The sequence below is a fragment of the Rhinoderma darwinii genome, chromosome 10 (genome assembly GCF_050947455.1).
Source record: "Rhinoderma darwinii isolate aRhiDar2 chromosome 10, aRhiDar2.hap1, whole genome shotgun sequence".
Lineage (NCBI taxonomy): Eukaryota > Metazoa > Chordata > Amphibia > Anura > Rhinodermatidae > Rhinoderma > Rhinoderma darwinii.
Window position 1 is genome coordinate 88746114 of NC_134696.1, and position 15553 is coordinate 88761666.

General features: G+C 39.1%; 1 protein-coding gene across 1 annotated transcript in view; it reads left to right on the top strand.

Annotated features, from left to right (window-relative positions):
- LOC142662178 (DNA-directed RNA polymerases I, II, and III subunit RPABC5-like) overlaps nucleotides 1-15553 on the top strand; it is a 32789-nt gene that overhangs the window by 11304 nt on the left and 5932 nt on the right. The window contains exon 2 of the mRNA XM_075840210.1: nucleotides 5606-5719. Coding sequence (XP_075696325.1) covers nucleotides 5625-5719 — 95 coding nt within the window. The 5' untranslated portion in view covers nucleotides 5606-5624. The remainder of the gene's footprint in view (nucleotides 1-5605; nucleotides 5720-15553) is intronic.

Genomic DNA, 15553 nt, shown 5'->3' on the forward strand with positions numbered 1-15553 from the left:
ACATTACTATAATACTACATTACTATAATAATACTACATTACTATAATGATACTACATTACTATAACAATACTATATTACTATAATACTACATTACTATAATAATACTATATTACTATAATACTACATTACTATAATACTACTACATTACTATAATACTACATTACTATAACAATACTACATTACTATAATACTACATTACTATAATAATACTACATTACTATAATACTACATTACTATAACAATACTACATTACTATAATACTACTACATTACTATAACAATACTACATTACTATAATACTACATTACTATAATACTACATTACTATAATAATACTACATTACTATAACGATACTACATTACTATAATACTACATTACTATAACACTACTACATTACTATAACAATATTACATTACTATAACAATACTACATTACTATAATAATACTACATTACTATAATAATACTACATTACTATAATACTACATTACTATAACAATACTACATTACTATAACACTACATTACTATAACACTACATTACTATAATGATACTACATTACTATAACAATACTACATTACTATAATACTTCATTACTATAATAATACTTCATTACTATAATAATACTTCATTACTATAACTACTACATTACTATAATACTACATTACTATAATACTACATTACTATAATAATACTACATTACTATAATGATACTACATTACTATAACAATACTGCATTACTATAATACTACATTACTATAACAATACTACATTACTATAATAATACTACATTACTATAACACTACATTACTATAATACTACATTACTATAATAATACTACATTACTATAATAATACTACACTACTATAATACTACATTACTATAATAATACTACATTACTATAACAACAATACTACATTACTATAATACTATATTACTATAATAATACTATATTACTATAATAATACTACATTACTATAATACTACATTACTATAACAATACTACATTACTATAACAATACAACATTACTATAACAATACTACATTACTATAACAATACTACATTACTATAACAATACTACATTACTATAACAATACTTTACTATAATAATACTACATTACTATAATACTACATTACTATAATAATACTACACTACTATAACAATACTACATTACTATAACAATACTACATTACTATAATACTACATTACTATAACAATACTACATTACTATAATACTACATTACTATAATAATACTATATTACTATAATACTACATTACTATAATAATACTATATTACTATAATACTACATTACTATAATACTACTACATTACTATAACAATACTACATTACTATAATACTACATTACTATAATAATACTACATTACTATAATACTACATTACTATAACAATACTACATTACTATAATACTACTACATTACTATAACAATACTACATTACTATAATAATACTACATTACTATAACACTACATTACTATAATACTACATTACTATAATAATACTACATTACTATAATAATACTACACTACTATAATACTACATTACTATAATAATACTACATTACTATAACAACAATACTACATTACTATAATACTATATTACTATAATAATACTACATTACTATAATAATACTACACTACTATAATACTACATTACTATAATAATACTACATTACTATAACAACAATACTACATTACTATAATACTATATTACTATAATAATACTATATTACTATAATAATACTATATTACTATAATAATACTACATTACTATAATACTACATTACTATAACAATACTACATTACTATAACAATACAACATTACTATAACAATACTACATTACTATAACAATACTACATTACTATAACAATACTACATTACTATAATACTACTTTACTATAATAATACTACATTACTATAATACTACATTACTATAATAATACTACACTACTATAACAATACTACATTACTATAACAATACTACATTACTATAATACTACATTACTATAACAATACTACATTACTATAATACTACATTACTATAATAATACTATATTACTATAATACTACATTACTATAATAATACTATATTACTATAATACTACATTACTATAATACTACTACATTACTATAATACTACATTACTATAACAATACTACATTACTATAATACTACATTACTATAATAATACTACATTACTATAATACTACATTACTATAACAATACTACATTACTATAATACTACTACATTACTATAACAATACTACATTACTATAATAATACTACATTACTATAACACTACATTACTATAATACTACATTACTATAATAATACTACATTACTATAATAATACTACACTACTATAATACTACATTACTATAATAATACTACATTACTATAACAACAATACTACATTACTATAATACTATATTACTATAATAATACTATATTACTATAATAATACTATATTACTATAATAATACTACATTACTATAATACTACATTACTATAACAATACTACATTACTATAACAATACAACATTACTATAACAATACTACATTACTATAACAATACTACATTACTATAACAATACTACATTACTATAATACTACTTTACTATAATAATACTACATTACTATAATACTACATTACTATAATAATACTACACTACTATAACAATACTACATTACTATAACAATACTACATTACTATAATACTACATTACTATAACAATACTACATTACTATAATACTACATTACTATAATAATACTATATTACTATAATACTACATTACTATAATAATACTATATTACTATAATACTACATTACTATAATACTACTACATTACTATAATACTACATTACTATAACAATACTACATTACTATAATACTACATTACTATAATAATACTACATTACTATAATACTACATTACTATAACAATACTACATTACTATAATACTACATTACTATAATACTACATTACTATAATAATACTACATTACTATAACGATACTACATTACTATAATACTACATTACTATAACACTACTACATTACTATAATACTACATTACTATAACAATATTACATTACTATAACAATACTACATTACTATAATAATACTACATTACTATAATAATACTACATTACTATAATACTACATTACTATAACAATACTACATTACTATAACACTACATTACTATAACACTACATTACTATAATGATACTACATTACTATAACAATACTACATTACTATAATACTTCATTACTATAATAATACTTCATTACTATAATAATACTTCATTACTATAACTACTACATTACTATAATACTATAATACTACATTACTATAATAATACTACATTACTATAATGATACTACATTACTATAACAATATTACATTACTATGATACTACATTACTATAATAATACTACATTACTATAACAACAATACTACATTACTATAATACTATATTACTATAATAATACTATATTACTATAATAATACTATATTACTATAATAATACTACATTACTATAATACTACATTACTATAATAATACTACATTACTATAATACTACATTACTATAACAATACTACATTACTATAACAATACAACATTACTATAACAATACTACATTGTTATAATAATACTACATTACTATAATACTACATTACTATAATACTACCTCTAGGTTTAAACTTAACGGAAATGTGTGTGTTACTCCACGTGCTTATTTTAGCAATCCAGTTTTCCAGTTTAAGTGTCGCTGAATGCAGTCTGGCTGCTCAGTTGGCAGTGTTTGGCAGACACAAGAATATCAAGATTGGGCAGCCCCATTTTAGATAGTGCCACAGTGCCCTCTATAGATACTGCCACAGTGCCCTCTATAGATACTGCCACAGTGCCCTCTGTAGATACTGCCACAGTGCGCTCTGTAGATGCTGCCACAGTGCGCTCTGTAGATGCTGCCACAGTGCGCTCTGTAGATGCTGCCACAGTGCGCTCTGTAGATGCTGCCACAGTGCCCTCTGTAGATGCTGCCACAGTGCCCTCTGTAGATGCTGCCACAGTGCCCTCTGTAGATGCTGCCACAGTGCCCTCTGTAGATTCTGCCACAGTGCCCTCTGTAGATGCTGCCACAGTGCCCTCTGTAGATATTGCCACCCACCCACCCATAGATAATGCCACAGTGCCCTCTGTAGATACTGGCACACACACACACACACCCACACACACCCACACACACCCACACACACCCACACACACACGCACACACCCGTAGATAATGCCACACACCCCCACTAGATAATGCCACACACTGCCCTCTGTAGATAATGCCACAGTTTCCTCTGTAGTAACATACACACACACACACACACACACACACACACACACACACACCTCCCTGTAGATAGCTCCATTGCAGCTACCTCTAGGAGTGTAATCTCCAGCCAGAGCGTTGCCGACGCTTGGGCCGGGTATTCCTCTGCTGGAAACGCCAAAACCAAAGTCCCAGAGTGGAGCAGAGCACTAGTATATAGTCTCTGCTCCGGAATTCTGGGGAAGGCCCTGACATCACTGTCCATTTATGGACAGTGATGTCAGGGGCAACCCCACAGCCGGAGTTCCGCGCAGAGCGCTAGTAGCGCTCTTCCTGGGACTCCATCTCTGCTCCTGACATCCCTGTCCATATATAGACAGTGATGTCAGGGGCTTGCACAGCCAGAGTCCCGGAGCAGAGCCGCTTCTAACATTCTGACTGGGACTCCAGCTCTTCTCCTGACATCACTATCCATATATGGACAGCGAGTGATGTCAGGGGCTTCCTCAGAGCAGGAGTCCCAGAGCAGAGCTGGGATGTCATGATGTCCTGAAGGAGCGCTGGCACACTGCTCCTTCGGCCTGCTCTCTCCTCTCCTGAGGTAGCTACAGTGCCCCGCGGGTTGCAGATGACAACCTTAGGGGCCACATGCGGGCCGCGTGTTTGAGACCCCTGGCCTAGACAAAGGTAAGGCTATGCTGGTAGTTGTTGTCTCACAAACTAATTCTAACAACCGGATCAGAATAACTAGCCTAAGCAGAGAGTGTGGATGGTGGAGGCCGCAGTGGCATGTGCCCCATGTTTTCTCCCTATCATCGGGCCCTGACCCTAATCCATTGTCAATTTCTTGTGAAATGTTTTTTCTTTTTTACCCATTGACTTGGGGAATGGGGAAGAAAACAAGCACAATAAAAACAAAAGTAGTAGTTTCAATGTCTTGGACCCATAGAAGTAAATCTGCAGTGCTGAACAAGGGACCGCAGGGAGGGGAATAACTCTACCTGGGCATCCTCCTGGTCCTGGCATCTCATGCCGTTACCACAGGTATAGAGCACTGTGGATAGCACCAGAAGGACCTGGGCCGCGCCAGGAAAATGCCCAGAATGAGTATGTTATCCTTCTCTTGAAGTAAATGCACAGGAAATCTGTGCTTTTCACCGCCACACTGCAAAACGTTTATTTTTGCCATTTTCAGCATAGCTGTGTAATAAGACGAGCCTCGTGTGATACTTTTGTCTGTTTTTTTTTGTTTCCAGTTTTCATCAATAGTACAACATGATTATACCGGTCAGATGCTTTACTTGCGGGAAGGTGGTGGGAAACAAATGGGAGGCGTACCTGGGTCTTCTACAAGCTGAATATACAGAAGGGTAAGATTTCAGGCACCTCCATACCCCTAATTTGTATGGCAGAGGAAATGATCTCCGGTTTTACACATTCTAAGACATATCAGAACAAGGTATTAATGGTGATCTCTCAACTGGGACCACTACAGATCACCAGAACATAGGGACGTGGTCGCTCTACCAGGCACCATTCACCTTCAACATTGACTAGAATAAATAGATTTCTGTAAGTCGTCTGTTCTATGGGCATGTACCGTGTATGTTTACAGACAAAAGGTCGTTGATCCAGGGATTTATTCTGATTGCCATATTGGAGTCGGGAAGACATTTTTCCCTAAAACAAGGAAAATTGTCTTTTGCCTTCCTCTGGATCAACATCGCAGAATTTTAGGCTGAACTGGATGGACATAGGTCTTTTTTCGGCCTTACAAACTGATACTATCAGGGGCATAGCTAGGGGAGCAGACGGTGGCATCTGCCCCATGTGCAACTAGGCGGGAAGGAAGAGGGGGCGCTACTGACGGGCCCGCGGCATGAGGGGGCTCGTGCCGCCTGGCCCATGATGTGGCCCCCGGGTGACTGTCACATTCCTTAGGACGCAAATACAATTGAATGCTATGGTGGAGCAAGGAACTAGCTCCCTGCTCTTCCATTCACTAAGGGGCTTGGACAGGATCCCTGCGCAGGATGGCGCGATGACGTGAATGGATCATGACGGCCTAAGCAAGGATACCATAGGCTGCTGAGGAGGCTGTTGAGCTGGTCCGTTTGTCGCGTGACCGGGGCTAGGTGAGTACAAGTTTTTTTTTTATTTGTTTGGGGGCTGTGTTGCTATCTTCCAGGTGGGGCTGTGTGGCGCTATCTACAAGGGGGGCTGTGTGTCGCTATCTACAAGGGGGGCTGTGTGGCGCTATCTACAAGGGGGGCTGTGTAGCGCTATCTACAAGGGGGGCTGTGTAGCGCTATCTACAAGGAGGGCTGTGTGGCGCTATCTACAAGGAGGGCTGTGTGGCGCTATCTACAATGGGGGCTGTGTGGCGCTATCTACAAGAGGGGGGTGTGTGGCGCTATCTACAAGGGGGGGCTATGTCGCTATCTACAGGGGGTGCTGTGTTTCTATATGCAGGGGGCTGTGTGGCAGTATCTACAAGGGGGGGCTGTGTCGCTATCTACAGGGGGGGGTGTGGCAGTATCTACAAGGGGGGGGTTTGTGTGGCAGTATCTGCAAGGGGGGGGGGTCTGTGTTGCACTATCTAGTAGGGGCGGTGTATGGCAGTCTCATATATCCTCAATCTGTTTTAGTCAGGCACTGACTTTTTAAATTTTATTTTCTTTTAATTGATTGTTCCGTAACTCCTTTATAGAACTATATTGCATGTAAAATGTACCAATGGTTTTATGCTCGAGTTACATGAAAAAAAAAATGTGAAAAAAATGATTGGTAGAGAAAGCAAACATGGCGAGGGGGAAAGAAGTTCGGGGGGACTGAATCTTTGCCCCGGATGCAGGAGAACCTAGCTACGCCTCTGATACTATGATACCATATATGTAGTGCGTCCAGTCCCAGCTGCCTGAGATAGATAGAGACAAAGATCCAGAACTGTGAATTTGCCAGCAGAAAAACAATGGGTATGTTCACACAGAATTTTTTGCAGGGAGAAAAATCTGCCTCAAAACTCCTTCAGGAATCTTGTGGCAGACTTAGACCTGCCTGCATTTTCTTTGCGGCGGTTTTCGGCCATGGTCATTGAGCGCCGAAGGCAAAAAATTATGCGAAAAACACTTTCTCTGCCTCCCATTGATTTCAATGTGAGGTCAGACACAGAACCGCATAAGAAGGAGCATCTTGCTTCCCATTGATTTCAATGGGAGGCGGATGCATTTGTTTCCCGCGAGCGGAAAAAAAAAAACGCTCGCAGGAAATTAATGGGAGGTGATTTTGGCCATTTTTGGGCGCGGTCTCCGTGTCAAAAAACTCTTTGTGAACTAGGCCTAAAAGGGGTTTTCCTAGAATCATAAATTATTATCTATCCACAGGATAGGTGATAATTTTATGCTCACTGGGACCCCCACCGATTGTGAGAACAGGGGGTTTCTAACCCCCAAATCCTCCTTAGGCTGGATTCACACGCGCGCGCAAAAACCACTTGACAGCTCCGTGTGTCATCCGTGTATGATACGCGGCTGCGTTATTTTCGTGCAGCCACCATCATAGAGATGAGTCTAGTCGACGTCAGTCACTGTCCAGGGTGCTGAAAAAGTTAACTGATCGGCAGTTAACTCTTTCAGCTCCCTCGACAGTGAATGCCGATCACAATATCGAGAAACCTGTTAAAAAAAATAAAAAGTTCGTACTTACCGAGAACTTCCCTCCCGGCCGTTGCCTTGGTGACGCGCCTCTCTTGACATCTGGCCCCACCTCCCTGGATGACGCCGCAGTCCATGTGACCGCTGCAGCCTGTGCTTGGCCTGTGATTGGCTGGAGCTGTCACTTGGACTGAATTGTCATCCCGGGAGGTCAGACTGGAGGAAGAAGCCGGGAGTTATCGGTAAGTCAGAACTTCGTTTTTTACACGTTCATGTATATTTGGATCGGAAGTCACTGTCCAGGGTGCTGAAACAGTTTAACTCTTTCAGCACCCTGGACAGTGACTATCTCCTGACGTTGCGTACCGGAAATTTTTTTGCCCGTGTTCGGCCAAAACTAGTTCGGCCGAACACGGTGAAGTTCGGTTCGGTTGTCCGGGTTCGCTCATCTCAAAGACACTCTGTTTGGATGTTTGTAAACAGAAAAGCACGTGGTGCTTTTCTGTTTACATTCATCCTTTTGACAGCTCTTGCGCGAATTAACGCAGTTCGCACGGAAGTGCTTCCGTGCGGCATGCGTGGTTTTCACGCAACCCATTGACTTCAATGGGTGCGTGATGCGTGCAAAACGCCGAAAGAACGGACATGTCGTGACTTTTTTTCAGCGGACTCACGCTGATGAAAAATCACGGACATGTCTGCACGGCCCCATAGACACATATAGGTCCGTGCAACGCGCGTGCAAATCACGCGCGTTGCACGGACGTTTTTCCCGTTCGTCTGAATAAAGCCTTACTGCACTCCCCACAGTGAGGAGTAGCTAAATCGAGCGGCGGTCGTGCATGCGCCCGTCGCTCTGTTTAATATCTATAAGAAGGAAAAAGCAAACCTTTCAAAAGTACAGAGAATGTAGTGATGTTCTCCGGGAACCTTACTCTACTTTTCTGGCAGACTCGACCCCTGATCAGAATAAGTGGATAGAGGCCAAACAACATTTTGAGACCTGGTTGGACAAAAAGGAGAAGTTTGGCCGATCAATTTATGAGGCTAAGCTTTTCCGCTTTGGCAACAAAGTGGGGAAAATGCTGGCGGGCCTGTCTAGAGGGTTTCAACCACATACTCATGTAACACGCTTGAAAGATTACATGGGAGGTACTCACTCTGACCCTAGAAAGATAAATGACATTTTTCACTCCTTCTATCAACATTTATACGAGACTACTAATACTTCAGATGATATCGGAGGGACTCAGTTTTTATCAAACATGCCTCTGGCCTACATTATCAAGGGAACAACTAGAGGGCCTAAATGCTCCAATAGCGCTAGAAGAGTTACAGTCGGCTATCGCGGCTCTGTCAAATGGGAAAGCGCCGGGGCCTGATGGATACCCGGCTGAATTCTATCAAATTTTACAGGAACAGATAGCTCCGACTCTATTGTCATACTTTAATTCACTGTTGAATGGTGCAAACATACCAACAGCGGCAAATACGGCGTATATCAAGGTTTTGCCGAAAGCTGGGAAGGATCTATTACAACCAAGTTGATATAGACCCATTTCACTTATAAATCAAGATCTCAAACTGATATCAAAGATTATGGCAGCCAGGCTTGCGATTCTGATGCCGCTTTTGATAGGATCATCACAGGTGGGTTTTATTAAGGGCAGAGCAGCTGTTACGAATATCAGGAAAGTTTTGGGAGTGATGGATGAGATTAAGGCTCGGCCATCGCTATTCATCCATGCCGCACTTGTGCAACTCAACGCTGAAAAGGCTTTTGATAATGTTGAGTGGCGATGGCTGAACATGGTCCTGGATAAATTTCGTATCCAGGGGGGATTTAGAATATACCTGAAAACTCTATATAATAACCCCACAGCGGCGGTCTGTACACCGGGAGTTAGATCTCCAGTGTTCCAGCTACATAAAGGAACGCGACAGGGATGCCCCCTGTCACCGTTATTATTCGACTTGGCGCTGGAACCCTTACACTATGCCTTGGAACATGAGCGACTGTACACGGGTATACAGGTGGGAAGAGTTGAAGTAAAAACTGCCGTATTTGCAGACGATCTCTTGCTATTTCTTTCGCACCCATCTAAACATTTACAGAAAATGTTTGACTTGTTTCATGATTATGGATCGTTTGCGGGGCTAAGAATTAACCCAACCAAAAGTGAGTTACTAGGTTTAACGTCTCATGATAATTCACGAGACTTGGAACTCAAAAAGACGGGTATAAAAATTGCGAAAACTCACATAACATATTTAGGGATCCAGATAGGGAGCACCTCGGGATCTGTATATCGCCTAAATTACGGACCACTTTTTCATAAAATAAAATCCGAACTCGACAAATGGGCCTCACTGCCGCTCTCAATGTTTGGCAGATGTCACCTGGTTAAGATGATTTCATTTGCCAGGCTATTATACCCGCTACAGACTCTGCCACTATTATTGAAGCATACGGACGTTAACGCCTTTAACACTGCTATCTCCAAATTTATATGGTCACACAAACGCTCCTGCATTTCACTAGCTAAATTGCAGTGCTATCATTGGCAGGGGGGGGGGTAAATATTCCTAATTTGAGGGGCTACAATGTAGCCAGTCTTTTTCGACATGTCCTAGACTGGATACATCACACCAATCACTATTCTAACTACACATTAGAAACAGAACTAGCGGGAACATGTGATCTCGTGGCCCTCCTACATACTAAACTTTGCGCTCTTCCACGACATGTCAAAGGTTCCATAGTGTTGAGAGACACTATTATGTGCTGGAAGGAGGTGAGGAAAAAGCAGGGCTTGTCCTTTCAGTTATCCAAATATTTGCCTCTATGGTCACATATAGAATTCCCGGCTGGGAGGTCCAGTAGCCTGTTTAATATGTGGAAACGACAGGGTATTACAACAGTGGGTCACATAATACATGCCTCAGAACCTAGAATAAAAACACTGTCCGAACTGGCTGGGAAATTTGGGATATTGCCAACACATTTTCTCCAATACATACAGGTCAAATCTTTTTGTACTACCATAGTAAGAAATTTGGAGGGGGAAGTTGTCGATAACCTATTTGATGACCTTGTGGGCGATGGCCAGCATAGGAAATCATTATCAGTTTTATATAAAACAGTTAAAGAATTATACATAAGATTAAACCCGAAGGATCTTTTTGCATACTGGAGGCGTACTCTAAAGATACCAAACATTAACACACGTATGTTGGAGGGATGGAAGGCGGTAAGAAAGCACATCATCAATGAAATATGGAGAGAGACCCATTTCAGATTGACGCATGCGTCTATTTACGCTTTCAACATACCACCCAATGCTACCAACCCACACAGAATGCATGCATGTCCTAAATGTAACCAACCGCATACTGATTTGTATCATGGCATCTGGTTATGCCCTGCTACACAAGGATTTTGGACGGAAATACTCGAATACATCCATAGACTATGGGAACGGACCTTCACGATGACTCCTATGCCGCTTCTCTTTCATTCTGTATCTTCCCTGGATGCAGAGGAGGAGGGGGCCTTAACATATGTACCGTCATTAGCACATGTGATACTGCGAATTGCCAAGAGATGTCTTTTGAAGAATTGGCTGGATTCCAGTGCCCCAACACTGGATCAGCTAATTCAACAGTTGAAGGTCTGTCTCCATTCGGATAGGCTTGACACAATTACACATAAAGAGAGGAAAACGGCAGGCTTCTTCAAAAAATGGAAACCGTTTCTTTTGCAATTATCTGATTCGGCTATTGGGGAGGTAGTAGCAGGATTTCAATATACTAAATGGTATCTTACAGAAGATGTTAAAGGAACAGTGTCACGAAAAAAAAATTTTTTTTACATCAGTTTGATTTTAGTGTTTTATTAAAAACTTTAATATTTTTTTGTGTGTTTGTGTTTTACTTTTTTTTATTTTTGAACTTTTTCTTCCCTATGGGGGCTGCCATTTTTTTTTCCATTTCTGTATGTGTCGATTATCGACACATACAGACATGGAATACGGCACATACAGCCCCATAGTGAATGTAAACGAGGCCCGTTGCATCCACTATGCTGTACGTCGTCTGTGTGGGAACGGCGCATGCACCGCTCCCACACAGTCCAAGTTGAACTGTGCGACGTCCGGCGCCATTTTCCTGTGGATCGGAAGTCGCGGCCGGACAGTAAGATTACTACTTCCGGTCGCGTCTTCCGGACTTGTGCACTTGGAGCGGGAGGTAGCAGACGGAGCGGAGGGAGCGGTGGCGGCTGGAGCAGGTAAGTTATTTCTGTGTATGTACGTGTTTTACTGTGTGTTTACTAGTGTATGTAAACCTACTACACTGTGTGTTAGCTCAAAAAATGGCGACACACAGTGTAGGAGGTTTGACCGTTCAATCCCCTCGTTTCACCCGGCACTAGCCAGAATAAAGGAGGGGGGATTCTGAGAGCTCACTAGAGCGAGTGAGTTTTCTCAAATTTTGCAGCATAAAGCAATGTGGTTGCTTTACCACATGCAATGCTGCAATTTTGGGAATTGCTCCATCTAGTGACCAGCACTGGGAAATATTATAAATTAGAATCAAATTTATAATATTTCCTGACTCGTGAAAAAAAATAAAAAAAATTAGAACAATGTTTAATCACCTACACACTAATTGTTTAACTAAAAAATTTTTAAAAAAAATTCTAGCGTCACATTCCCTTTAAAGGAACTTTGTGGAGGCTGAAGGTTATAGGACCAAGAATCTAGTCGACGATAGCTAATGGATGGGTGTAATTAGGGGGAAGGTACGCGAATACTAAACGAATTGTAAACTGTCTGCCAAAGTTAAAATGTTAGACAATGACAGAAAAAACAACAAAGCGCACAATAGTGCATGAAACTGTGTATACAGGTGTGAACAGAGTGCAAGTAATGCTAACCTGGTGCGGTTATGCTGGGAGCATAACATCCAGTGAAGCAGAATCCGAAATACCTCGACGGTATGGTGGTATTGAAGTTCGGTTGCAGCCCAGGACCCGGTTTGAGAACTTCGCAAGAAGTCTCAATGTTGATATGGAAGGAATAAAAAGAGGAAAGAACGGGTGTTTGCCAGGCGCTGCCGGTCGGAATGTCATCCGTGATGAATACGATCCATATGTCTCAAGGATGGAGACAAGGTCAGTAGTTGAAAGGTTTTAACCCCTTCCCGCACCTTGACGTAACTGTACGTCGAGGTGTGCAGTAAGTTCGCGCACCTTGACGTGCAGTTACGTCTGTGCTTTGACAGTTAACCGCCGCGCGGCGCTACACCGCAGCGGCGGTTAACTGTGCAGGGCGTCTGCCCTGCATTCCCCGTTGCCGATCAGCGGCCTATCGCCGCTGATTTAGGCAGTTAACCCCTTAATTGCGGCGTTCGATTTGAACGCCACAATTAAGGTGTTTAGCGCCGATCGGCAGCCCCCATGTGAAATCATGGGGGCTGGCGATCGTACCCATGGCAACAGGACGCCAGACAATGGCTTCCAGGTCGCCATGTACAGAAGCCTATGAGGACCACCCGGAGGGTGGTCGTCGTAGGCTTCCTGTCAGTGTGACTGTCACGTCACAATGACAGTTGGAATGCATTACACTACGTGTGTAGTGTAATGTATTCCAGCAGCGATCAGAGCTGCAAGTCTAAGTGTCCATTAGTGGGACAAGTGAAAAAAGTAAAAAAAAGAATAAAAATGTTTTAAAAAAAAGTGTAAAAATAAAAGTTATAAGTGACATAAACAAGAACTGCTTTTTTTCCTATAATAAGTCTTTTATTATAGGAAAAAAATGAACACGTAAAAAAAAAGTACACATATTTGGTATCACCGCGTTCGTAACGACCCCAACTATAAAACTATAATATTATTTTTCCCGCACGGTGAACGCCGCAAAAAAAATAAATGAAAAACAAAGCGAGAATCACTTTTATTTGGTCACCACCCCTCACAAAATATACAATAAAAAGTGATGAAGAAGTCGCATGTACGCCAAAATTGTACCGATACAAACTACAACCCGTCCCGTAAAAAACAGGCCCTTACACAGCTTTTTTGACTGAAAAATAAAAAAGTTATGGCTCTCAGAATATGGTGACACAGAAAATTAATTATTTTCTAAATAAGTTATTTTATTGCGCAAACGCTGCAAAACATAAAAAAACCTAGATACATATGGTATCGCCGTAACCGTACCGACCCGCAGAATAAAGTATAATAGTCATTTATAGCCTAGGGTGAACGCCGTAAAAAATAAATAAAAATCATTGTCAGAATTGATGGTTTTTGGTCACCTTGCTTGCCTTGGAATAAAAAGTGATCAACAAAATCGCATGTACCCCAAAATGGTACCAATGAAAATTACAGATTGTCCCGCAACAAATAAGCCTTCACACGGCTCCGGTGGTGAAAAAATAAAAAAGTTCCGGCTCCCAGATTATGGCGATGCAAAATGTGCAGAGTGTTCCAAAAGCGGATAAGATCGAACGCCATTTATAAGTGCGACACTGGCCACATATCTGCGGATTATTATTTATTTACCCCATTATTATACCCTCTTATTATGCCCCTGATGTACTCTGCCCAGTCTACATATGCCCCCCACATTATAAACTGAAATACCAGCAAAACGCCAGAGCTTCTACCAAGCAAAATCTGCGCTCCAAAAGCCAAATAGCGTCCCTCCCTTCTGAGCCCTACAGTCTGCCAAAACAGCCGTTTATGTCCACCGATATGGCATCGCCATACCCGGGAGAACCCTGTTAATATTTTATTTGTGGTATTTGTGGCACAAACTGGGCACAACATATAGTGCACTAAAATGGTACATCAGTGGAAAATTTTAATTTTCACTTTCCACCATCGGCTGCGAATTAAACCCTTCGCGCACCATGACTTAATAGCATGTCGTGGTGTGGGGGGTGATATATGGAGCGTCTCACGCACTGAGCCCGTGCCATACGCTGTGAGTGTCAGCTGTGTATTAAAGCTGATACCCGGGACTGACGGACAGAAACAGCGATCACACTGTTACAGGAGCCTGTAAAAATCACAATAAACTGCAATACATTAGTATTGAAGTGTATTCTACCAGTGATCTAACGATCGCTGGTTCAAGTCTCCTATGGGGACAAATAAAATATGTAAAAACAAAAGTAAATAGTTATTATTAGTGGGAAAAATTTAATAAATATTAAAAAGTCCAAAAAGAAACCCTTTTCATATTTTTCTCTAAAGTAATGTAAAAAAATACACAAAATTGGTATCGCTGCGTCCGTAAAAGTCCAAGCTATGACAATATACCATTATTGAACTCGCACGGTGAAAGCCGTGAAAAAGAAAGAATTTTAAATGGCAAAATCGCAGTTTTTTGGTCACCTTCGCTCTACCCAAAAAAAATTCTAAAAAGTGCTGAAAAAGTCTTATATACCAAAAAATGGTACCAATAAAAACTACAGCTCGTCCCGCAAAAAAATAAGCCCCCACACCGCTCTATTGACGGAAATATAAAGATGTTGTGGCTCTCG